At 43.6% G+C, this 23,688-nt stretch overlaps 1 protein-coding gene across 7 annotated transcripts in view; it reads right to left on the minus strand.

The window, feature by feature from the left end:
- nrxn3b (neurexin 3b) overlaps nucleotides 1-23,688 on the minus strand; it is a 323,392-nt gene that overhangs the window by 43,438 nt on the left and 256,266 nt on the right. For all 7 annotated transcript variants that reach the window (XR_015125118.1, XR_015125117.1, XM_086264903.1 and 4 more), the window contains one exon: nucleotides 6,919-7,090. Coding sequence is in view for 5 of the 7 variants with exons in the window: in XM_086264903.1 (XP_086121029.1) it covers nucleotides 6,919-7,090 (172 nt within the window). In the remaining 2 variants the exon portion in view is untranslated. The remainder of the gene's footprint in view (nucleotides 1-6,918; nucleotides 7,091-23,688) is intronic.

Consider the following 23,688-nt stretch of genomic DNA (forward strand, 5'->3'; position numbering starts at 1 on the left):
TTTGGTGGCAGCCATTCAGTCAACACAAACACTGGCACGGTGACAGTCGTCTGCTGGTCGGTTGCTTCGTTCTCTGCAGTTGGTTGCCAGACTAATCTCACCGGGGTTCCATCACAGGGCCAGTGCTGAGAGCGCATCAAAACTGTGAAAATGGCCACCGTGACAGGCTCCTGGCATTCTCTCTATTTGGGGATGATGAGTACATTTGATATAGTGTGGCCCTGTCCAGAAATCATCATTCCACAGCTCAACTCCACAGCTCGCCACCGCAGCCCCCTGGTAATAAATATCTCGCACAAGCCACCTTCTTTCCCATCTACACCTGACTTTCATCTCTGTTTCTCCTCCTCGCTCCCTGGTTATTCATCCGTGCACTCAAGCTTTTTTCCATTCTCTCGTTCTCTTCGGCACACTGTCCATCCAGCGATATTCCAGCTCCTTCATCTGCTCCCGCTATTCTCCGTCTCCCAGACTCAGCAATCAGCTCTCTTTGCTCTTCTTGGCTGAATCCGGCCTCTACAGCTGCAGCCACAATTTATCTACTTTTCACTCACTTTCTCTTCTTCTGTGCCCGTCTACATGTCAGCTCTTTCTCACTTTTTGTCGACGTATTCCATTAAACGCTTCTGTATTCCTTCACCGGTTGCACTTCTTTTCTATTCACCCACGTCCCTTCTTTTTCTCCTGCACGCCTGCCCCCGATCTTCCTTCCATTCTCTCTCGGGCGTCAGACGAAGCCAGGGAGTAAATTCATCATTTATCAGGTCGCTCGGAAATTTATGGTGCTGAAAAGATGAATTAGATTGGCGGCTTGTACACTCGGCTTAGTCTGAGTTGTGAGAGCGACAAAGATTGTGTCTCAGATAGGGCTAATCATGTTTGGCCCCAGGGACGCGTGGGGATTTATCTCGCTCCTGAGGAATTGTTTTGTCTGTATTTCAAGTCAAAGATTGGCAGATATTTTGAAACCGTGCAACTCATTGTGTCTGTTTCAGGTTGTGGGAGTCGCAACATTGTGCGCATCAGCGTGTGGATGAAAGTAATCGTGTTTTCGAGCGTTCGTGTGTCTGAAAATGAACACAAGGCTGTTCTGGCTATGACCAACCCCCTTGTACCCATCACAAATGATGGACCACACACAAACACGCACGCACGCACACGGACATACTTTCCCCAAGGCACTAGCAGAGTAGTTAGGCCAATGGTCATTCATCTGAGACAACGCCTGGACCTCAGCCAGCTCGAGGCAACGTGCGATGCACAATCTCCGCCTGGCTCGGTCTAATAATTCTTTGATTCAAAGATTCGAACTCACGCAAATAAAAAAAGAGATCATGTAATCCGAAATCAAAGAGTGCAGGGATTCGGAGTGTTATATAAGGAAATTGGAAGCCTCTCACTAGACAAAGACAAGTCCCTGCAGTAATGTGGGTTGTCACACAAGTACACAGGACTGCGAGAAAGATGCGTAGCCACGATGAGCACCGACTCGAAAAAGGCGGAGAAACACGGATAAAAAGGAATTTGAGGACAAAAACAGAACAGAGATCTGAGAGGGCACTGTTAGAGGGGGAGAATAATTAGAGAAAGGAAGACAAAAGCAGTCAACGCATACATTCGACGCCCACACGCAAACACGCGCGCGCGTAAGCTGCCGAAGCCTCGTGGAAACGCTCCAGTGTGGGATCAGAGCGGGTGTACTGTTATAGAGAAGAATGGGGCTGTGAAGTGCACAAGTTCTTTTCCGTCTTGTTTCTTAACACAGGTTGCATTAAAGTGTGGATTTTTTTTATCAGTGAAAGCAGTTTTGTTTAAGTCACCTTTGATACTGACAATATCAAGTTCTGAGCGCTTGTGTACTGGGCACGCTCAGCTTGACACTAAGGTTATCCATCCTATCTCTCTGTACAGCGTGCACTGCCTTCCATGTTTTGAGCAGACCTCAGCAGAAATGGAAGAAAAGACAGTTTAAATTATTGAAACTATTTATTTATTATATTTTTGGCTGTCAGCTATGGTAGCACTGAATGCTAAATAATGAGACGGGAACAAAGGAGAACTAAGCTGAGAGGAGAGCCCAGTAACACTGCAGAAAAACAAACAGACAATCAGACAGTGTGTAGCAGTTTGCATAATTCATTCAGTTATTTAATAAAATGTTCCTGTTCTTCAGCCGCGTGTCAGAATTAGCTTCACTGCCTGTGTTTAATCTTACTGCAAAGGGAACCCTTCAACCTGTTTGCTTCACTGGGAGAAAGACGGGACCTGTTCAGGGTGGACGCCGCCTCTCATCCTATGACAGCGGGGATAGGCTGCGGTCTCGCAGTGACCCCGAACTGAATAAATGGTTATGATTACGGCTGGATGGATAGGAGATAGATACCATATCACCCCAATAGAGCATGTCGCTCCCAGGCTACTGGCTTACGTGTGCTTCTTAGGATATTTAGAAGACGAGGCTTTCACGCACCTCTTCCATGGAACCAGCTCCCAGTTTGGATTCAGGACACAGACACTATCTCTAATTTTAAGACTTAAAACTTTCCTTTTTGCTAAAGCATATAGTTAGGGCTGGACCTTTTTACACGTCTCTGCGTTTAATCATTAGTTATTACAAATCTCTGCCTCCCCTCAACCCAAAAAGGTCACAGCAGGGCCACCTGGCTCCCTGAGCCTGGTTCTTATGGAGGTTTCTTCCTGTTAAAAGGGAGTTTTTCCTTCCTTCTGTCGCCGTGCTTGCTCATAGGGGTCATATGATTGTTGCAGGGTCTCTACCTTATAATACAAAGCTCCTTGAGGTTACTTTTGTTGTGATTTGACACTATATAGTAAAATGATTATGTTATTATTTATATTTATAATAAAATTACAATCTAATGCAATCCATTACATTTCTGTACCATACCGGCTTACTGTGACTGGTTCTCTTACAGTTAACGATGGTAATATGGCTTTAGCATCAAAGTGCAGGGATGCCAAACTCAGGCTACGTCCACACGGGTATTTTTGAAAACGCAGATTTTTCTGTGCGTTTGCGCCTTTCGTCCACACGTAAACGCCGTTTTCGGTCACTGTAAACGGAGATTTTTAAAAACTCCTGCCAGGGTGGAGATTTTTGAAAACTCCGTTTTTGCGTTTACGTGTGGACGAGGAAAACGGAGAAAAGGCAGCGTCAAAGGTGTGCGCCTTTTTTGACGTCACACTGTGCGCCGGGTTACTGTTTCGCTGAAATGAATTTCTACCATGGCGGACGTAGACAAAATACGGTTACTGTTAATTGTTCTCTCTGCAGTGTTTAAATGCTTACATACACACACACACAGTTACTGTCCTCCACACATACGACTCGGTTCTGCTTCTATGCCCCAGCTTTGTTTACTCTTTCCCGCCGAGGCTTCTAGACTTCTGATTGGCCAACATTTCTACACGGTTAGGAATATAGCGCCACCTGCTGCTCTGGCATGTTCATAGCAGCGTTTTCCTTCATTTCTGCCTTTACGTGTGGACGGGATTATTTTTTAAAACGAAAACGGAAAATCTCCGTTTTTAAAAATACCCGTGTACATGCGTCACATTCAGCTTACTTTGATCATAAGTGGGCCGGACAAGTGAAACTCGCCTTTCTGTCAGTGTAAAGATGTTTAACTATACATTAAATCCCTCATATATATTAATATAAGAAAAAAGTGTAATTTGTGTAGAAAATGATAGACGTCTGTCAGCAGAGTTTAAACTGACAATCTTTAACATAAACAAAAAAACTGAAGTTAGCTCAGTGCCTGGACAGTCCTGTCCCCTCCAGGCGAGGAGGTGTTTATCAGTATGAAACCCATGAAAGCACAATTAAAATATGACAGGCCCTTCTTCACACTTCCCACAATTCAGTGGGCCAGATTGGAATTTATTTTCTGGACTGATCCTGGCCCCCGAGCCTTATATTTGACACCCATGTTATATTGGAACACGCTACCACTCAAAAGTTTGTGTTCACTTAGAATTTTCCTTGATTTCGAATAAAATAAATGAATATACAAACGTGCACTTAATGACAAATTAAGTGCACGTTTTAATGGAACATGTACGTAGGAGTACAGACGCCCATGTTCAGAGATCCTCACCTCCGGTGTTCAAATAGCACTTACGTGATGTAAGCTCATCATTTGAAAAATTCTAATTGATCATTATAAGAATTCGTAACCAATTATTCTGGCGCAGATGAAAACTCTTCAGCTCATTAAAGAAGGAATGAAATTGCCTCGCTGAGTGTCCCCCACCCAAACTTCCTTCCGAAGCTCATCAGAGTAACGGCTTTCTGTAACGTTATTCCAAAGACTGAATCTTACAACAGCTTCAATTAAAACAATCTTGTGGCTGCTGCTTAAGGAAGATTTGGTGCAATTTAATAGTCAGTGTTAAAAATGAGGCTGAAATAAGCAAAGAAACACCAAACTTCGCCTCTGTCAGTGCGCCCCAGGGTGGCTGTGGCTACAATGTAGCTTGCCATCACCAGTGTGTGAATGTGTGTGTGAATGGGTGGATGACTGGATATGTAAAGCGCTTTGGGGTCCTTAGGGACTAGTAAAGCGCTATATAAATACAGGCCATTTACCATTTACCAAAGTTGTGGAGTTATGAAATCGTCCGTTATTTAGAAGCACGTCATGCTGTCAGAACTGGCTGCTGCCATTTGAAGTGAATCCTAATGTCTCAATGCTTTTGTTGGCCAACTCTCTAAACACTGTTGTTAAGACGTCCAATTTACACACCTCAGGCCTATTTTGTAAGCGGCTCTGACTGACAAGCAAACCACCAACACCTTTGTCCTCGCCTATTCCCCCACCAGGGAGAGGGCATGCCCAGATCCGGTAACTGTTTATTGAGCGGCCTGAGAGCCTCGTGGCAGCTACTGCCTTCAAGTTAAGCATTAGAAGTGTGAGAAGGCAGTCGATGAGTCTGGACCCTAACATGTAATTACTCACGAGATGACAACCCCTTTACAAAGGAGGGAGGGCGAGGGAAAAAAATCAATCATCGTTGAATTACTATCACTGAATGTCCTGCAAATTACCTGTGCAGAAGAGAAAAAGAAATTACCACGCATTCGATCCGCCGACCTCAACTCCATCTCAAGACAATGGCAGGCGGACAGAAAAGGGAACAAACCTCAGTGGGATCGCTTGAAAGAAATCCACAGCTAAACTTCTTTCTGCTGTGCATTCCTGAAGCGGAGATGTAAACCTTAACGACCATTTAGCAGTGACTCCTGAGCTTTGCTGGCTTTGGATCACAGATTCCGGCATACGTATTGGCAGAAGCTAAGGAAACAAGCACTGCATGCTTATGCAAGCAGGCCCTTTGAGGTAATTATGAAGGTGGTAGGCGTTCAATTCCTATCCCAAACTGATGGCTATTAAAGATGAAGAACGGTCGAATTATTGCGCGATCCACAGTCGGGAACATAAGGGACATGACACTACCTCTGTGCAGCAATCGCGCCCGCTTCTGCCTGATTAATTCAATTTCTTCATCGAGCGCTGCGCACACGCGAGCGCCAATGTGTACGCCACGGAGATGTCACTTGTGTGCGCGCTGCGGAGTTTCTCAGTATTTCGCAGCGTTACTGCAGCTGAAATGCGGTTATGAAACCCGTCCGACCTTATCTGCTCAAAGAAAAGCGAAAGACAGCCGGCGGCAAAAGAAAGCCAGAGACAGAAGAGATTAACGTCACCTGCGCTGGCACTGAACCAAACCACAACAGCATGCCAGGTCACGCCAGGAGAGGATGCTGGCCTGTCATCGGTGAAGGCAAGCAGGCAAAAGGAGCATGCTGTAGGGCTGCTGAGACATATTGAAAGGGATCGACTCATATTTGCTGGCTTCCTACGATTACGTGGTATCAACATTTCTGCATATGTTTTTTTTAAAAGCTTTCAGAACAGAATATCTCAATTATTGATGCGTGATGGCTTCTTAGATATAGCCGAGCTCATATCTCAAGGAAATTTAACATTGGCTTTTTAGTCGACATGTAATCCTGTACATTCTCGTCCTACCAGTGCGGCACAATTGTTCCACAGAGATCAATGACGTTTCATATTATCTTTTGTCATTCTTGGCTCGACTGCCACTTTGTTCCCATGTTGTCTCCCCGTGTGTCTGTTCTGTTTGACCAAGTGAAATTGAAGAGGAGGGTAATAGGAAACGAGCAAACAAAGGTAGCTTCTCCTAAGCCGGCTGACATGGAGACACAGATATCAAAGTTGAGAGCCAACTCAATTTAATGGACTGTTAAGTAGAAGCAGGAGAGGATTTTTTCCCCTCCTTCTTTCCCTCTCTCACACTCTCTCACCTAGCTAGCTGAGCAGCACATATCTGTTCCAAATGGAGGGAGTGCCTGAGTCTCCAAATGGAGCGCGCTCCGTTTGATGACCCTATTTGTATTCTGCTGGTGCGCCGCTTCTGCTGACCTGGGAATGAGAGATACAGGCAGGCAGCAGCTTTATCTGGCCAACAGGCCACCCTTGGTTTCTGCCTTCAGTGCTCTCCTTGCCTGCCCACTGACCGAATGTTGCGCAGTTAATGCGTCTTGCAAGACAAAAGATTTCAAGCTCGTGTCCCCCCCCTCCCGTGGAGCCAAGCGTTATCGTGTTTATTGAAGGGTTTTGAAGCACATGTTACAGTACGAGTATGATGTTGGCCAGGTGATGGCCACATGCTTGTTAGTCATCTCACATATTTTACCCCGGAGAGCAAGTGAAGGTGAATCCTTTCTTCCTGCTTGTGCCCTTTGCATGATGAAATAGATGGTGTCCAGTGGTTTTAAAGCTATTACTACTAATTTACGTTGAATTACTCCAGAAAGGATTCATTGGGTTAATAACAGAATATCAAATAGACAGTTAAAAATGAGGTCGGTACCTGTGGGAAAGTGCTCATTGACCGGCCAGTTGTCCACCTGCAAGGTCGCATTGCCCCCGTTCCTGGTGAATCGGACCAAATGGTATTTGCCATCGTTTATCAGCGTGTTTACCTCCTTGACGCTGATGTCCACCGTTCCGATGTTGAACGTCACACCTATTTTGCCTTGTTCCTGAAACAGACACAAAGAGCACGAAAGAGTTGGTCTGATGCCATCAAACAAAGTGAGCGCTGCTTAATAAATGCAAGCGATACGAAATTGTGTGGCACCGCTGTCAGCGCGAGATGAATTTGAACCGCAGATTCCACCCACATGTATTGTTGTGCCGTAATGAATTAATTATACAATAAACTAACTGTAAAAAGTTCAATAAAGCTACTTGGATGAATGCCCCCGGCTGGTGCTAATGGTGAACTACTCAGAGAACCTGAGGACGCTAGCGCGCTACGCTTCATTATACCACTGTAATGTGATGAAAATAGGCTGCCAGCAGAGATTGTAATGATGAGTAATGCTCCCTGCAGCCTGTCACCACAAAACTGGCAGGACAGATGCTTTTTCTGCCGCGGTCCTTACAGAATGCATGAATACCATATGCTTTGTTTAGCTCTTAATGCTAAACCAGTTATACCATGTCCGTAAATCGTGATGCCCCCTCGTCATTTTCTGATTTCTCTCCCCTCGACCCCACTAATTTTCACGAGCTGCCAGAGTGTGTTTTATTGTGACTGCTTGTGTATTCATGGTCATGCAGGCGTTACAAGCAAAAGGTTTTAAAGCGGAGGCAGGGCTTGAGTGAGTGGCGATGGGGAAAGGCTGTGTTTTCTGTGTCATTTGTTTTAATCCCCCACAGGGAATCTCTCAGTGTAATTACCTTCTTTAGAAGCCCAGAGCAGTGGGACTATTTCTCATAACAAAACCAAAATTAGGAAAGCCTGAACACAGAGCAGACACATATTGCTAATTGATCAGCAGAGACACTGGCCCTGCATGGCTGACTGTGACTATACAGACCCTGAAAATGTCAGGCTGAATTTGACAGTGCTCGTCAGTGTAAAGGCGCTGCAGGATTGCTACAAGTTAAATGACACAACACTTAAACCTGCTGACCTCTATTTAATTTTACAGGCTCTTCATACCTAAGAGGAGCACTTAATAAGGCCAAGCTATGCTTGATGCAGTTCCTCTTGCTGTAAGTGAGACTATATGGTGAGACTATACCACCCGATTACCAAAGGAAGCTTCACTGTACAGTAAAACAGGAAGCGTGTCATGTTTTTTCCCGGACACATTTTGCTATATTAAGTTAGTTTAACAACAAATCAAACAGCAGTGTGTCCTCATGCTGTTTGGTCAGATGTCACTGGAGCAGGTGCCTTAATGGCTGTGATTCCATTTCAGAGAACCACAAAGTCCACATTACCAGGTTGGAGGTTTGCTGTTGGATAAGCTGCTGATTCATCTGCTGGGAGAATGTGGATCATGCACTGTCGAAATCTTTTTTTCCCCACTACTTGCTTTTTACTTTATATTTTACTTGCTGGTTAGATGCTTAAACTACAAACGCCCCACTCACACAGACCTTGGGACCATCTGACAACCACTTTCAAGTGGCCGTTGTAGGTTGCAGGAAGCTACCATGAAATTGATTGCTAAAGACTGGAGTTTAACAATCAATTTCATGAGTAAAGTCTAGAGACCAATCAGTGAACCTCTGTTGCTAGGGGGTTGCTAGGGAATTCTACAGCCAGTTGTCAGTGGTTGTTGGAGGTTGTGGGCAGTTGCTTGTAATTACTTTGGTCGTAAGTGAACTGCTGTGCAGTTTGCATGGAAGACGCCAACTCGGTAGCAAAGATGCACGAAATAATCACCAAGCAGTAATGAAATTGTGAAGAGTGTAACACAAATTAAAGATGACTGCAAAAACGTACAACCACAGGAGGTTTTCAGTGCAACACACTCCGAGCAGCCTGACAACAGCCACGTGACTGAAAGCTGCCACGACTCACTAACTGTTCTCTTGGTCTTAATAAGGTCGGGGTGAAGATGATGGTTAAACTCCAGCCCTTCACAACAGTCATCCTGCTTGCTGAAAGATGCCCAGCTGAAACATTCATGTTATGACCTTTCCCTCTGGCAATGCCTTGTGTGTAAGTGCGATGGAGTTGGACGAAACAGTATTAGCTGACACCCAGGGCAAGAGAACAGGCTGAAAATACACATGACATCAATAGGAAATTTAAAAAAATACTTTCTAATTAAGTTTGTTTTTCATCTTCTTAATTCGAGCACCTTAAAAACCCTGGAAGAAAGCAGGCGCTTCTTTTGATTTCTGTTAATTAAGGTTCCATTTTTATTTCTTAGCCTTTTTTAAGTGCACAGGGCAGGAGTTGTCATGATTCAAGGCGCGGAGCATCCTCCAGAGGAGCCTTTCAAAGTTTTAAAAAAGGTAGAAAGCCCAGAAAATAGGCAGCGAATGAACCCCTGCAGTGACTCTGCATACTGTAGTTTCCTCTTCAGCTCCTTTTAACTGCCAAAGTGGTCAAAAGACACTGAACAGTATTCACTGCTACGCTCACACTTACAGTTTAAACATCCTTTATCTATTCATAAAAAGAGATACAGAATTTCAATGTGCTTGAGACCGTAATGGAAGGAACGATGGAGCAGCTCGGCTAATAATGGAAAAACAATGTCACCAAAGACACAAGAAAGCCATCTCCTAAAAGCTGAGCCCGGGCGCAGAGTAGGCGAGCAGAATACCTCAACGCGCACTTAACTTCTCTGTCAGAGAGCTTGTAAATGGGCTCTTAATTTAAGCAGTTGTCATTAAAACTTAGTGCAACACTTCCAACAAAAGTGTGTGTGGGGGCGCACGTGTACGTTTACGCACGCTGCTTATCTGACAGCAAATACACATAATCCGAGCACCGAGACGAGATAAGCACACGCGCCAGTATGCAGATGATTTAATGTGACAAGGTGATGCTCGGCGTGTCTGTTGTACCGTGAAAAATACTACTAAAGCATCGTGGCCTTCCTGACTAAAGACAAGACCTTTCCCTGGTATGAAAAAACAACATGTCTGACGGGCCGAGCGCATACAAAGCACAGACAGAAACATCAGCGCTAGTACATCCACTGTGACCTTCAGAGGCTCTGGCAGCCCTGGCTCTCCTGCGTAGTCGCATCAAAGCCACATCAGCGACCCACTAATACCTACAAACAAAGACAGATCGTCATCCCCCCGGCCCCTGTACAAACAAACAGCAAAACACAACAATTGTACACCTTTGTAACTGTTGCTGAGCGCCTCCGGGCAGTGCAAAGAAGGAACTGTGTGTATTAGCGTGTTGCAATGGCACACCTCCCCGTTTCTCTCTCTCTTCTCTATCTACACTACTCCCAGTGTCCGGCCTACCCTCCCGCCTCTGCCACCGCCGCCCACCCACCTGCCCGCCCACCCCCTGCGCTGCAGCAGTGTTTGATTGACAGATCCAATTACGTTTTTTATTGGCCTGTCGCTCGCGAGGCGGGAAGGCACTTCATTGTCTCCCGAGCAAAAGGAGAGGGAAAAAATGGCTATTGTTCTCTTAGTGGAAAAGATGATGGCCGGCTATTCTAGGTGTAACCAAATGATGCGCGGAAAATCACTTCCAAACCCGCGCGCGCGCTCAAATGAAAGCGGACGCCGCCGCACGTGCACACGGACTCGCGGACGATGAAGTGTAACCTCACAAAGAAAAGAATCTTTAGTGTCTTTAGTGTCGTGTTAGAGTAAAAATACAGTGTAACAACATTTAGTTGTAACAATCAAATTACAGCAGTATAGTTGTAATTTACTGGTATGATGCGCGTAAGCCCTTTTATAGACTAACAGACTCCCACACTCTTTATTTAATGTCAGCCACAAACACTGACTGCTCGCCGCTATAGGATCAAAAACACGATTATGTTTGCAGTATACGTGTGTGGGTCACTTAAGGCGTACAGTATGTGTGGGCATATTGTGTTCACGCTCTGTGTAACTAAGAGTGATAAATGTAATTCCAGGCAAGCGAATGCACCCCTCCCTCCGACTCATCCCTCCGCTGCGAGCTAGCCTGAGCTCGGCACGAGGATCTCCGGCGTTCCCACGTGTCCCGGCACACACTGACATCAGTAATCAGGCTCGCTGCAATCCAATTCAGGGCCGATCAATGCCTCCAACACATGGAGCGCCCGGGGCAGAGTGAAGGAGAGAGAATCACTCAAGGCAGCGGTGGGCGAGCCTGCAGACAGCCCTCATCAGACAGCTGCTGTACAGGAGGACGAGCCGCTCACAATAGACGCCATCGCCCGCTCGCTCAATGGTCATTCTGTTAAGCCACAAGCCTGAGACAGATGAATACATCTGACAGCCATTTTATGCAGGTGATATGGGCAGAATAAGCAATAAGCTTAGCTGTGCTGGGGAGGAAAAGAAAGATGGAGAAAGAAATGCATAAAAATAAGTAGTTATGACCCAGATATCTTCTATAAGAAGATGTGCACTGAACGCACTCTGAGGTCAGACATTGTTATTAAAGGTGGGGACCTGTCTCAATACAAAAAGATAAGATAATCTTTATTAGTCCCACAATTTGTTTTGTTACAGCAGAAGGTGGACAGTGCAAAGTTACAGTAGCAAAAATTAAGAAAAAACACTGGAATAGGATGATAAGAATAAGAATAGAACAAAATACAATGTTATCAGAAAAAGAGAATTGTAATAAAAAGTATCGCATTACAATCAAACCCTGATTGTAATCTAGTACGGGTACAGAGCAGTTGTAGCGGGATGACTCCAGCAGATCTATATAAAGGCTCATTTGGGAGGGAGGAATATCTGATACCAGGAATGTGAACATGTCCCAGGGTGGGAGTTTGGGTTACATATCCCTCTTTTCATCTGACATCAGCGCTCAAGTTAGCTTTCGCGGTCAGAGGCCAACAAAACTGGATCATGGACGCAGTGGAAGCAGAATCAATAGAGTGGAGAAGCTAGCACATGCAGGATTGATGCGCCTGGCCTTCCCACTGCCAAAGCCATTTATCGTCAGTAATTGACAGAGATAACTCATAGACGGCGCGGTGATTTGTAGCTGTCTATTCTTGTGCACATCAAGCTCTAGTGTCAGAAATTTGCTAAAGGGTAGGATGTTAGAGGCAGTAAAAGAGAGGTTTGTGTGTGCGAGTGTGCGCTGGCCTTTGCAGCTAGTCGTTTCTTCATGTACAGAACGCGCTGACAACTCGACAAGCCTTGGGCTTGTCAAGAGCTTGGCATATTTTTCTGTGGTCTTGCAAGCGCTGTTGGCGAAATTGAAAGCCCTAATTACATAAAGAATGTCTCTATTTCTACAATAGATTAAATTGATTAGGTCTCCAAAGCAAATCACACCTAGTTATGAAAAATAATTTAGAAACCCTGGCACAGCCACACTTTCTATTACAAAAAAAAGCCAGAAAATGGTTGCTCTACCTATTACAAACATTCAAGAAAACATTATCTTCAGTAGCATACATCTGTGAAAATTATATTAATCTGAAGCATGTTTCTATGTAGGGCTGCCACAAACGATTATTTTGATAGTCGACTAATCAGATCATCATCCATTGGACATAAAACGTACAGCTTATTGCACCAGCAGCATCTGCTCTTATATAACTATCATTAGCTTACAGCTTTAAGTGTTTCAGGTCTGTGCTAACTAAAAATAAAGACAAGATGATAGTTTATTCAATTTTAATGAAATTTGCAGATTGTTTCGGTGAAGTTTAATAAACTCCTTGCTATCTAAAATATAACAGGACACCGGAGTAAATTCTCGAGCATCTCACACTTCTGATAATCAGCTGTCTGTTTGTTTATTCAGCTGTGTAAAAACTATAACTTTAATCTCAGCCAAACCGATTTACTCAGGAACAAATAAAATACTAAAAAAAAGCCAAACAACAACATTTTTAAGTTATCTAAGTGACTCATATGTTTAACCTGAGTAGTGAAAGACGGCGGTGGGTTTGAAAACGATTTGTCGGGAGTCCGGTGTTCTCACGGCTCTAGTTAGCCTAGCCCCCGGAGCGCTTTTGAAAATATGCGGTGTCTTGATAAACTGAGCAGATATTTGAGGTTTACACAGCTACATTCTCGCCTGAAAATATGTTAAACGTTTATTTTGTGACCCAGAAAGAATAATCCGGTTGTTCAGTGATGACGCGACGAATCCTACTTCCGGGTCTAAAGTAGTCTGCGTTTAATATGGCTTTTGTGTTGTTAACATGTTTAATGTTATGTATTTTCTTCTATTTGATCTCAAAAAGCTCCTAAAACAGTCAGTGATCACTGTTGACCTCCCTCGGCTTTTATTACCGCTAATCATTTATTTAAGCTCAGTTTTTAAAACCTTAGGATGTAACTACAGCCCAGCCCATGCAGCAGTATATGAATGACTAACCTCATATTGTGGATGGATTATCTCAGTTGTTCTCCTGGCTGAAGTTTGGTCCTTTTACAGCATCCTGCCATGCGATTACATTTGTTCCTGACCACCGAGAACACTCACGTTAACTTTTATCGAGTGGAAAAAAAGTTAGCTTGTTTATATTATGCTAACATAGCTGTGTCGCTAGCGGTCACGTAGCACATCATTATATACCAGCTAGCCCAACTTCAGTAACCCTACAAACGTCACTGCTGTTTAGTTTTCTGTCTTCATTTATGCTGGAAGTGATAGCAGAGCTGTACGTTTTAATTTGTTTCCAAAACCCCGCAGTCAGGACATGCTATATTGTATTTAGATAGAAGCTAGCGAGCTAACTCCCTGCTAACTTCTAACTCTGTTAAATGTCAGAAATTCCGTTTTCATGGATGCCTGGATGTTAAAATCAATTGTTACACCTGGTAGAGCAGAACGCTGATCATTTTATTAAAGATTAAAGACTTTAGACAGTTTTTCAACTCTCAGTAATGCCATAGTGATCGTTTGATATATGGACCTGCAGCAGAGTTTAGGTCCAGACACGGTTAGTGACGTCAGACTGAACAACCGGATAAGAGTAATATTAAAACTTACTAGCTGCCGCCATTGTTGGAAACTGAGCTGGGCTGCGCTATGAATTCTGGGACACAGCTTCTTCTTCTTCGGGGTTTAACGGCAGCTGGCATCCTTGTACATGCAGTGCTGCCATCTTCTGTTTCAGTCCGTTATTACACTCTTAAATCCTGCTACTTATGCCTGCATCTTTTGGGATCTTACAAAGCTTCAAACGACGCGTCGACTATTAAATCAGTCGTCGACGATTTTGATAGTCGACGTAATCGTGGCAGCCCTATTTCTATGCAGAATAAGTGTCTATCTAGAAAATAGCAAAAGCAGCATGATGGAGCTGCTAAAATGGTTTTCCATGTATCCAAAGCATAATGTATCATATCCCTATGTGCCAGAGAGCTTCACTGAGCTTCACTGTTCCAAATTCAATAACACACTCAGCTTACTGTTGGCATCAACATCAGAACAATAAATGCACTGAAAAGCACATGCTCTCATACACTGATCAGGCAGAACATCAGAACCACCTGCCTAATGTTGGTTGAGTTGGTTCCTCTTTTGCTTACAAAGCAGCCCTGACCCATTGAGGCATGGTCTCCACCAGACCCCTGAAGGTGTGCTGTGGTACCTGGTAGTGATACCACAGATTTCCTTTCTGATCTGATACCAAGTAAAATTCAGGGTGGTATCGACGATACTGATCCGATACCGATACTTTGTACAAAAACTTTTTATATTATTGCTTTATAATGATTACAGGACATCAGACTGCTTGTTCTTATTGCTTAATAATGCAGAATTATCATACAAGAGTAAAGCTTGTGTGAATTACACAGACGAACAAGTCCGATGGTTAAAAGACCCATCAGGCAACTGGGCAAACAAACCGAAACATTTTGCCCTGTCTGGTCACAATTTGACCAAAATGTTAACTTTTAAAGGATTTACTTAAACAGATGTAAGTACTGGGCAGCTATTTGTTTTGCCCGATTCTCTGTAAGGGGCACAGAGCTTTGAATAAGAAAGAAAGCTCTGTTTTTACACAGGACATGCGGCTCCTCGTGGCAGCGCCGTGTACGCAGCGCCGCAGACAGAAGAGCGCCACAAATAGGATCTAATTTGGGATAGATCTATTCTACCGTGGAGCCGAATAAAACACCGCAGACACGGTTTTACTTTCTCATATTAAAAGCTGCAGCGTCCGGGCTTCCTAGCTTTGTACAGTGACTATTCAAATAAACATTCCTCTGAAAACTGTGAAATTTCATAAATGATTAATTGGCTCAAATGTTCATTCAGATGTTCATAATTGGCTGCAGAGCTGTTGTGCGAGGCCGTGGGGGAGGATACCACGTGCAGAGGCCTGGGTGCCTCTGAAATATTGATCAGGCCTAAAAGAACCCTGAGGTCTAACACAGGCTGTATCTCACACCTGAGAGAGCCAGAAACTGCTTCATCGGATGGACAGGAACAAAATGGCTTCCACCTTGCGCTACTTAGAGCTACTGTAATTGCCGGGATTATACCATAGCGTCCATTAGCCAGCTGGTTAATGCCCAGGAGTGCCAGCTAGTGTTAGCCCAGACTGAGGAGGAAGAGACATTGCATTTTTAATATAAACACAAGCAGCAGCGTTACTGTGGAAGGTAATGGCTTTGACTTCAGCGCTCAGGCTCAATGTCAAACTCTCTTCCGCGCTCTTTGATCCTCTGCTGCAGAATATGAATCGCGCAGGGTCAGCCTTATCAATTATTTACACCCACTCTTTCTCTATTTCCTGTTTGTCCGCTCTTGTGGCTGTAACTTGCCTTGACACTAATGGCGGACGGCCTGGTGAAAACATTTATCAATGTTACCGCAGAGTCCTCTCGAGTTCTATACTATCACTTTCAGCCTTTTGGAACTTAGAGTACTGACGGTGCACTGATCCTAATCGTCACCGGCGTGCTCTGCTGCCTGCGACAGTGCTGCATTGTCTCAGTAAAGTGGCTGCACCTCAAAGAACCTTTGGCTTCTGCATCTTTGCGCTACCAGTGAATATGTTGCTCGTTATCTGCATAAAACGCATCTGTTTAATATCGTTTCAGGTCTTTTTTTACATTTAGCAACTCCAATCAGGCTGATCGGTTCTGCTCTTTGACCTTTGTCCTGAACCTTGTGGTTCCTCCAGAATAAACTTTTTTTTCTTGTGGTTTTTACCCTAAAAGGATTAAATCATGCATATCAGAGGAAAAGCCTCGAGCAGCCCTCATTTCTTTATATTTTGCTACGAATAATCGGTGTTTGGTATGGCCGCCTTTATTCTTCAATACAACCTGAACTCTCTTAGTCAAGCTTTCATGTAATTTCCTTAATTAGTCTTTAGGAAAAGTTCTCCAGGCTCCTTGAAGGACATTCAAAGCTCTTCTTTCAGTCTTGGCTGCCTTTTGTTGCTTTCTCTGTTAACATGATGCTGCGCTGCTTCAATAATGCTGCAGTCCGGGTTCTGGGGAGGCCAATCCATGACTCTCCATGCTTTTACTACACTGGCAGTGTGTTTGGGATCATTGTCATGCTAAAAAATGAAGTTTCTCCCAGTCAGACATGAGCTAAAAATGTCGACTTGAATTCATCACAACAATAAGAAGCCACTGATTTTCAGTTCTTGTCTAATTTGGCACACCTCAACATTTTCTCCTCTTTTCCACAGTCATCCTCCCACTGAGACCATTTCTGATGATGGTTCTGCAGACAGTAGAAACTAAAGAGTCAGGTGCATCTCTCAGCTCCTGCATCAGGTCTTTGCTGGATTTTATTTCTTAAGGAAATGACTTTCGGATGCTTTTTATCTGCTTCACATACTTTTTAGGCCTAACGCTTTTTATTTTGTCCTCCACTTGTTTCCTCTAAATATTCAAGGACACACTGCACATCATGCTGAGATATGCCACATTTTCAGCTAATATCTTTTGGGGAATCACCTCATTGGTAAAAAAAAAAAAATCATTTCATGTCTGTCAAATTTGCCTGTTTTATCTTTTGGCATTTATCATAGATTTATAAAGAAAAGGTTGGAAATTGAAAATCGATTCTTTGCCAAGTTGTCTATTATATGTAGACACAACTGTGGTTCATCACTTAGGTTAGGCTTCTTTTTTAACGTTAGGTCAGCGTTAAGTGCCAAACATACAAACAAACCTCTGAAATTGTGCTGGTACGAGGTTGTATGTAAAAGTAGCCGAAAGACCTAAATATATAGAAACGAGAGGTGTTTCAAGACTTTTGCACAGTACTGTACTACACTACATCTATGGAGAGCAAAGCTGAGAAAGAGTGTTGTTCTGTTTATAGTCAGAGTAACACACACACACACACACGTTATTATAATGCAGACTGCATAATTAAAAGCGTGCTAAACCACAGAAACACAGTAAAACTTCTGCCATTAATTTTCATCTGCCTGACCTGCTGCTGCACTACTTCATTCGGAACATTACGATGCAGCGTGTGCTGGACTTCAACAACATGTAATCAGGCCGTAAGCAAAAGCAATGGGCCTTGGTGCCCTACACAAACACACACAAACACAGAGTCTCAACACTACCACGGTTGTGTTCATATACTTCCTGGACTGCTTTACAGCAGCTGTTAGGAAGTCGCCGGACATAAATCGGGAGCTTACTTGCGGATTTACTCAGTTTGGGTTCAAAGTTACCTGATCAAGTGTCCGTAACAGAAAAAGCAGGTTTCATATGACCTCACACTGCACATGTGGGGCCACGTGGTCCCTGTACACCACGGGCTTATTTAAAAGAAGGAGAAAAAAGTCAATGAATGGGATTTGTGCTAGATGGAATAATATGCTGTGAAAGTCCATTAGGGACTAGGCTAATGAAATTGAAACAGCTTGGTGATCAAATTAGAATCTGTTCGGCAGATATTTAATTTAATGTGCTGCTGAATTTGAGCACTTTCAATTTGGTAGCCCCAGAGTGAAAGTAGCATACAATAAATCAAGCGGTCACACAATTTACCCTACATTCTTTCCTCCCCTCATTTTTCCAAAATGAACGACTTTCTAATGTATTCACAAAATGCCTACCCGCTCCATTTTCTCAGACAGAAACAGGCTGAGCGTTTAAGTCGAAACAAAAACGAAACGAGATAAAAGACATACCAGACTAAAACGGGGGGAAAAAAATCACAGGCAAACTTTATCTTTGACCTTTGTGTTTTCCCCACAGAGAATACCTTGAGTCACAATCGCATGCATCGCTGCAGCTGCTTGGTAAAGAGTCACGGGCTGAAATTATTTGAATAGACACACAAAAGATTTTAGCTTGTTTGAAGAGCTGCTCTCTGTATTTTGCACGCTCTCCTTCCCATGTCTCGGGTAATATGCAAAAACAAAACCACAACTGTGACAAAGAAAAAGTGTGTGTGTGTGTGTGTTTTGGGGGGGGCAGAAGCTATTTTAGATAGCTGCAGTCCCAATTAACAAGAAGGACGCTGATTATTGGAGCAAGACAGACAAATGCGAGACTGAGGGGGAGGCTTATTATTACACAGACGCTCATATATCGTATATAACAGGACGGAGACGCTTGCTCTCTGTCCCATGTTGTGGTAGCATGTCTCCGACTGCTGAGCAAAGCCTGGACTGCAGTTCATTGAGTGTGTGTGAGTGTGTGAGAGTGTGTGTGTGAGTGTGTGTTGGGGGACGACAAAGAGACGGGGATAGAGAGAGGCACAGCTTCTCATCCATCTGTTTATACAAACATACTATTCTGGGCACGCACTTCCAGGCACAAACAGACAGACTGATGAATGTAAACACAAGAGTGTGCACGTGAACTCACACACTCTTGTATGCCTACACACACACACACACACACACACACACACACACACACACACACACACAGATGGTTGTTTTTTAAAATTTTGTCACAGCCCTTGTTTGCCCAATGTTGTCTTTGCGAGATGCATTAAAATTAGAAGTGCTAACGCCCCCGTGCGCTGGAACAGGTGTTAAAAATGCTAATGCTAATGGCTGGCATCTACAGTAGACGGTGTTCTGATCCCTCGCTGGCGGCGTCTGGGCTAGATTGTGAAGGCTGAAGTGAAGGAAAACAAAGGAGGGGTGTTTGTTCCTAAATTACAGGAGATGATGACACAGAAAAAAATAAGAAATTGCCTCCTCTGATCTCTGCAGGTTGGGTTGGTGGGCAGGGAGGGGGGGACAGATACCAACACTGGCGCTAGCTGGGTTGCCCTGAACGTGCGACTACCAGAGGGGTGGGTGGTCTGTTGCCAAGGGTAACCTGCCTGGGATCAAGACTCTATCTTCCACCTCGCCTGCTGAGGTGTCAGGGATGAAGGCAGAGGGGGGAACGAAAAAACAGAAAGAGGGGAGAAAAGACGCGCAGCATGAAAGTGAATGTCTAGAAAAAGAAAAGCACACAAGAAGAGAGGCTATGAGGTGAGGTGGAGAAAAATGATTAACTGAGAATAGAGCGCATTAGGCATCCCGGTCCAACCACACTCATTTTTTTCTTCTTTCAATTTCTCTGTTTTTGAGAGTCTGCTGAAGAGGAGACTCATTTGGTTTTGATTTGAGATTCATTTAGCTTCAAATCCACCAAGTCTCTCTGTGATAATATCAATTCGTGCGTCGCTCCCTCCCACTAAGCGCATAAGACACCGATTGCCGCTGTTTAAATTCACACCATTTGCAGCGTAATTGCTTCAACTTGGAGAGATTATGATTTAGTACGAAGATAAAGTATATCTCCAGTTGGTATAAACACTGTTATAATGGAGATAAATTAGCGGAGCTTGTGAAATCTGTGCAAAAACAATGCTTCTGCAATAGCTGCTGTTTGCCATCTAACAGTGTTACTCTTTGGCTGATTGGATGTTGCTGGATTGCATATAAATAAGGTGCAGCTTATTATTTATTATTTATTTTGCACGCCATCCCAAGCCTTAAAGTCAAAGGGTTAGGATTTAGGTTAAGGTCAGAGTCAGGGTGCTTTTCACAGAGAGTCAATCGGTGTGTAATTTGTACAGCATTTTATGATCTGCTATTGTAGGGCACCTCATCCTACAGCCCTTTGATCTAATCTAAAAAGGATTGTGATTTCAAATGTGTTGCTGAGGCAACTTTATTGTTTTATCTTGATGACAGGATGTGCCACAGTCTGTATATGTAGTTTTTAAGATAGGTAACCACTAACTAGATCATGTTAATTTTGTGCCATTTTGGACATGTGCTAATTATGGTGACTACGTAGGATCAAGTGATTACAACCCCAGGCACACAGGCCTAGAGACTAGCAACCACTGGTCATGAGGGAAAATTGAGTATTTCTTGATTGGTTGGGTGTTGTTGCTGGTGGTTTATGGCAACTCCTTTAAAAAAGCCCCAGGTGTATAGGCCTATAGACACTGACCCACTTGGAAACCACCTGTCGCTAGGGAAAAACATGCATTTCCCAACTGGAAGCCTTGTGATTGCTTAGGTTATTGGATTTAATGTTGCAGTCATAGTTTGAATAGAAGTGATAGACTCTATAAACACTGTCCAACGACTCTCAGAGCTGTAGTAAAACTATGAGAAGTGAGACACAAACCAGACGGTTCACCTTCAAAGTAAAAGCTGCACCTCTTTGAACTTGTTGGCTACTTTGAAGGTGAACTGTAACTTTCCTTTTTACTACCACTCGGCTAGTAGCTATCTACTATTTGCAGAGAAACGTGAAAAAAATAGAGGTTGGATTGACAATCTGCTAGCAACCAAAGCCATCACTAGGAGGTTTTGGTGTAGCGTCTTCTTTGCAACTGCATTTACCAGCAACAGCCAGCAAAATCACTGCTAACCGCTCAGACAATACACATTTTCCCCTAGCTACCAGTGGTTGTATCATGTTCAGTGTGGTGGACAACTCTTGAGCAATAAACGTCAATATAAGCTGGAAAAGTTTGTTGTTGAATAGATACAACATCATGAAAAACAAATAAAACAAATACTTTGCTTTAGTGCCTTCTTTTCTCTCATGTGACCACAATTGTAAAAAATGAACATGATGTTGTTTGAAGACTGAGATCATAAACTCGTCAGGAATCATGTATAAAGTCATAAATCGAGTGAAAAGCGGTGTCATTTTCTCATAAACTTCTGGTTTGTTATGAGTCTGGAGCCCCCTGCTGGTGACTGTAAAGAATGCAGGTTCACGCAACTTCAAACCATCTTTTACATACAGTCTGTGGTTTCGCGTGTTTTTGAGCCCTGCATGTTATTATGTCTTCACGAATGCCTCTAAGGCAGTTCCAAGATCACATTCACTGAGAATTAATACGTGAAGAAGTTTACAGTGAAGCATGATAGCATGCAGTATTTCTATCTTTTTACTTGGCATTAAAAGTGCACTTAATGATATGACCTCTCCTCTAAGTCTTGCATGAACCTGGCTCCTGGTAGGTATACACTGTGCAGCATATATAAATTAAGAGATTAATAGGATGTGATGTTTTTCAAGCGAAGCACCAAAGCAGCGATGCATGAGTTATCAAACAAATTTATAAACTAGGAAATGAAACCTGCACCGAGCTCACTGCAGACATGAAATATGGGTAAACAGAGGGGTACGGGTTGTTGCAGATAGTCCAAACTCAAAGGTGGTTCTGCTAAAGCGCTGATGACAACCAGTCAAAGGCCTCTTGCTGTACACTCCACACAGCAGCCTCTGACAGATCGAATCTAATGTATGGCTGTATAGTTGAACGGGCACGCAGCAGCAGAGTCTAAACTCTCCTGTGGTGATGGTTCAGAAGCCACACTGGGCAACATATGCCATCTCTGTGTGCATGGCTGTCATATCAGCTTGATATTGGTCTACAGTCCAAATTTCACTTAGCATTTATTCATCTCTAATTCATGACCACATCCGGTGCATTAGAGCTGTGTTAAATCAAGCAGAACTGCACCAAACTTCTTGGACTGCATAAAGAGATGATGAGCACTGATGATTGATTAAAGATGTGCTTTCTGAAGCAATTGTCTCACCAATTGTTCGACTTTTTTTTCTGCGTTATGGGGAGGACTTGCATTTAACTTATCAGCTGCGGATGAATGCAAGATTGGAAAAATTGGATTGTTTTCTGTGAAATTTAGGGCTGGGTCACACCAGAGCTTTGGAGAGATGAGTCAAACAATGAGACCCCCTGCTGGAAAACAGCATGCGGTATCTCAGCAGCTGTCGAAACGTGTCGGTGGCATTTAGAGTTACTTTTGAGACTGTGAGGCGATATAAACAGAGGGCAAAGAGGGCAGGTAAGACATAAAAGTGACCAAGAAAAGATAAGCAGTCGCGTTGAGGAGCACGGGACGTGGCGCTAGAGAAGAGGGAGCGCTGAAATGGAGACGTGAATAGCCAGCACCTAAAATGGCTGAATAAACAGGAGGAAATCTAGGTCGGTCTGTCTCTCCCACTTCAAGGAACGTTGAGGCAAGTGCCCTACTTCTTGAATGCTTTGGACACTTTCAGGCCAAGCTGTCGTCAAAGCCCTCTCCCCCGTTCTGAGAAAGATCACCAAGTATGACTTATTAACTGCAAATTAATGCTACATTTGCATTCACATCTGCTTACATCCTCCCTCTGTATTTGTCCTTCCTTGTCAATTATTCTCCATAATTATTTTTTCCTCACTATTTCAAAAAGGCATTATTTTTCATGAAATTAATTGGCCCAAAAGCAATAAAGCACCAATCATTTTTTAAAGGCAATTTTCTTTCCCATAATATGAAACTGCTAAAAGATAAGTGCATATCAAAGGCTCAGCAGATAGCGTTTATTGCAGCTCTCCTCTCTCACAATTAACAGGGCTGCCTGCAGAGAGCAGCCATGAAATCTAGGTGATTGGAATACGAGGAGATGCCAATATAATTCAGAGAAACACCATTAGGGGTAATCAGGGGATCCAAATGATTGATTATGCAGGTGACTTCTTCCATGTTGGGAGCCTTGCACGCGTGCTGTAAGAACGTCAAAGTGCACAACCACAGAAGCTGTTCTTTATCCTTTTTCTGGGATTCTTATTTTAGGAGATTGGAAGACTGTATCCGCAGAGGGCATTCCAACAAACGTAAATGATGTGAGGCTAAATGCTTTATCCACATTGTAGCAACATGAAAAGGTCAGAGAGACAAACACTTATAGCTAGATATGTTGGCACACATATACATCTTTGTCTTTTTCTGTTTGGAGATAACTACATACAGGTTTGCACAGAGGGCAGAAAATAGTGAGCCGGGGAAAAGTGACAAATATATTGTCTATCTTGCAAGACAGCGGGAGGTCGTTTTCAAATGTCACAGCGGCTCTCGGGGTCTGTCCCAGGTCGGCCTGTGCTGGTGCTCTCAAAGACGACTGCAGGAGAATCATCACCCGGTCACGCGAACAAAAAAAGAAAAAGTCGCACACGCGCTCACTAAAACCCTCGAGCATCTGCCAGCGTGACTGTTTCCAGGAACACTGACTTAATACTGAAGATGTCCTGAGCGAAAGCAACTGCTGAGGTGGCAAAAACTACAGTTCTGCAAACAGTTCTGCAAACGGCCACTTGAAGCTGACTTCAAAACGGAGCGACTCTAATTTTGCATCGACTCGAATGTTAACAGGGAAGAAAACTTACCTCTCATAATTCAAATCATGGGATTGG

The sequence above is a fragment of the Aulonocara sp. 'chitande type north' Nkhata Bay genome, linkage group LG15 (genome assembly GCF_057382095.1).
Source record: "Aulonocara sp. 'chitande type north' Nkhata Bay isolate Kocher_YH1m ecotype deep benthic linkage group LG15, A_spYH_male_GT1.1, whole genome shotgun sequence".
Taxonomy (NCBI): Eukaryota; Metazoa; Chordata; class Actinopteri; order Cichliformes; family Cichlidae; genus Aulonocara; species Aulonocara sp. 'chitande type north' Nkhata Bay.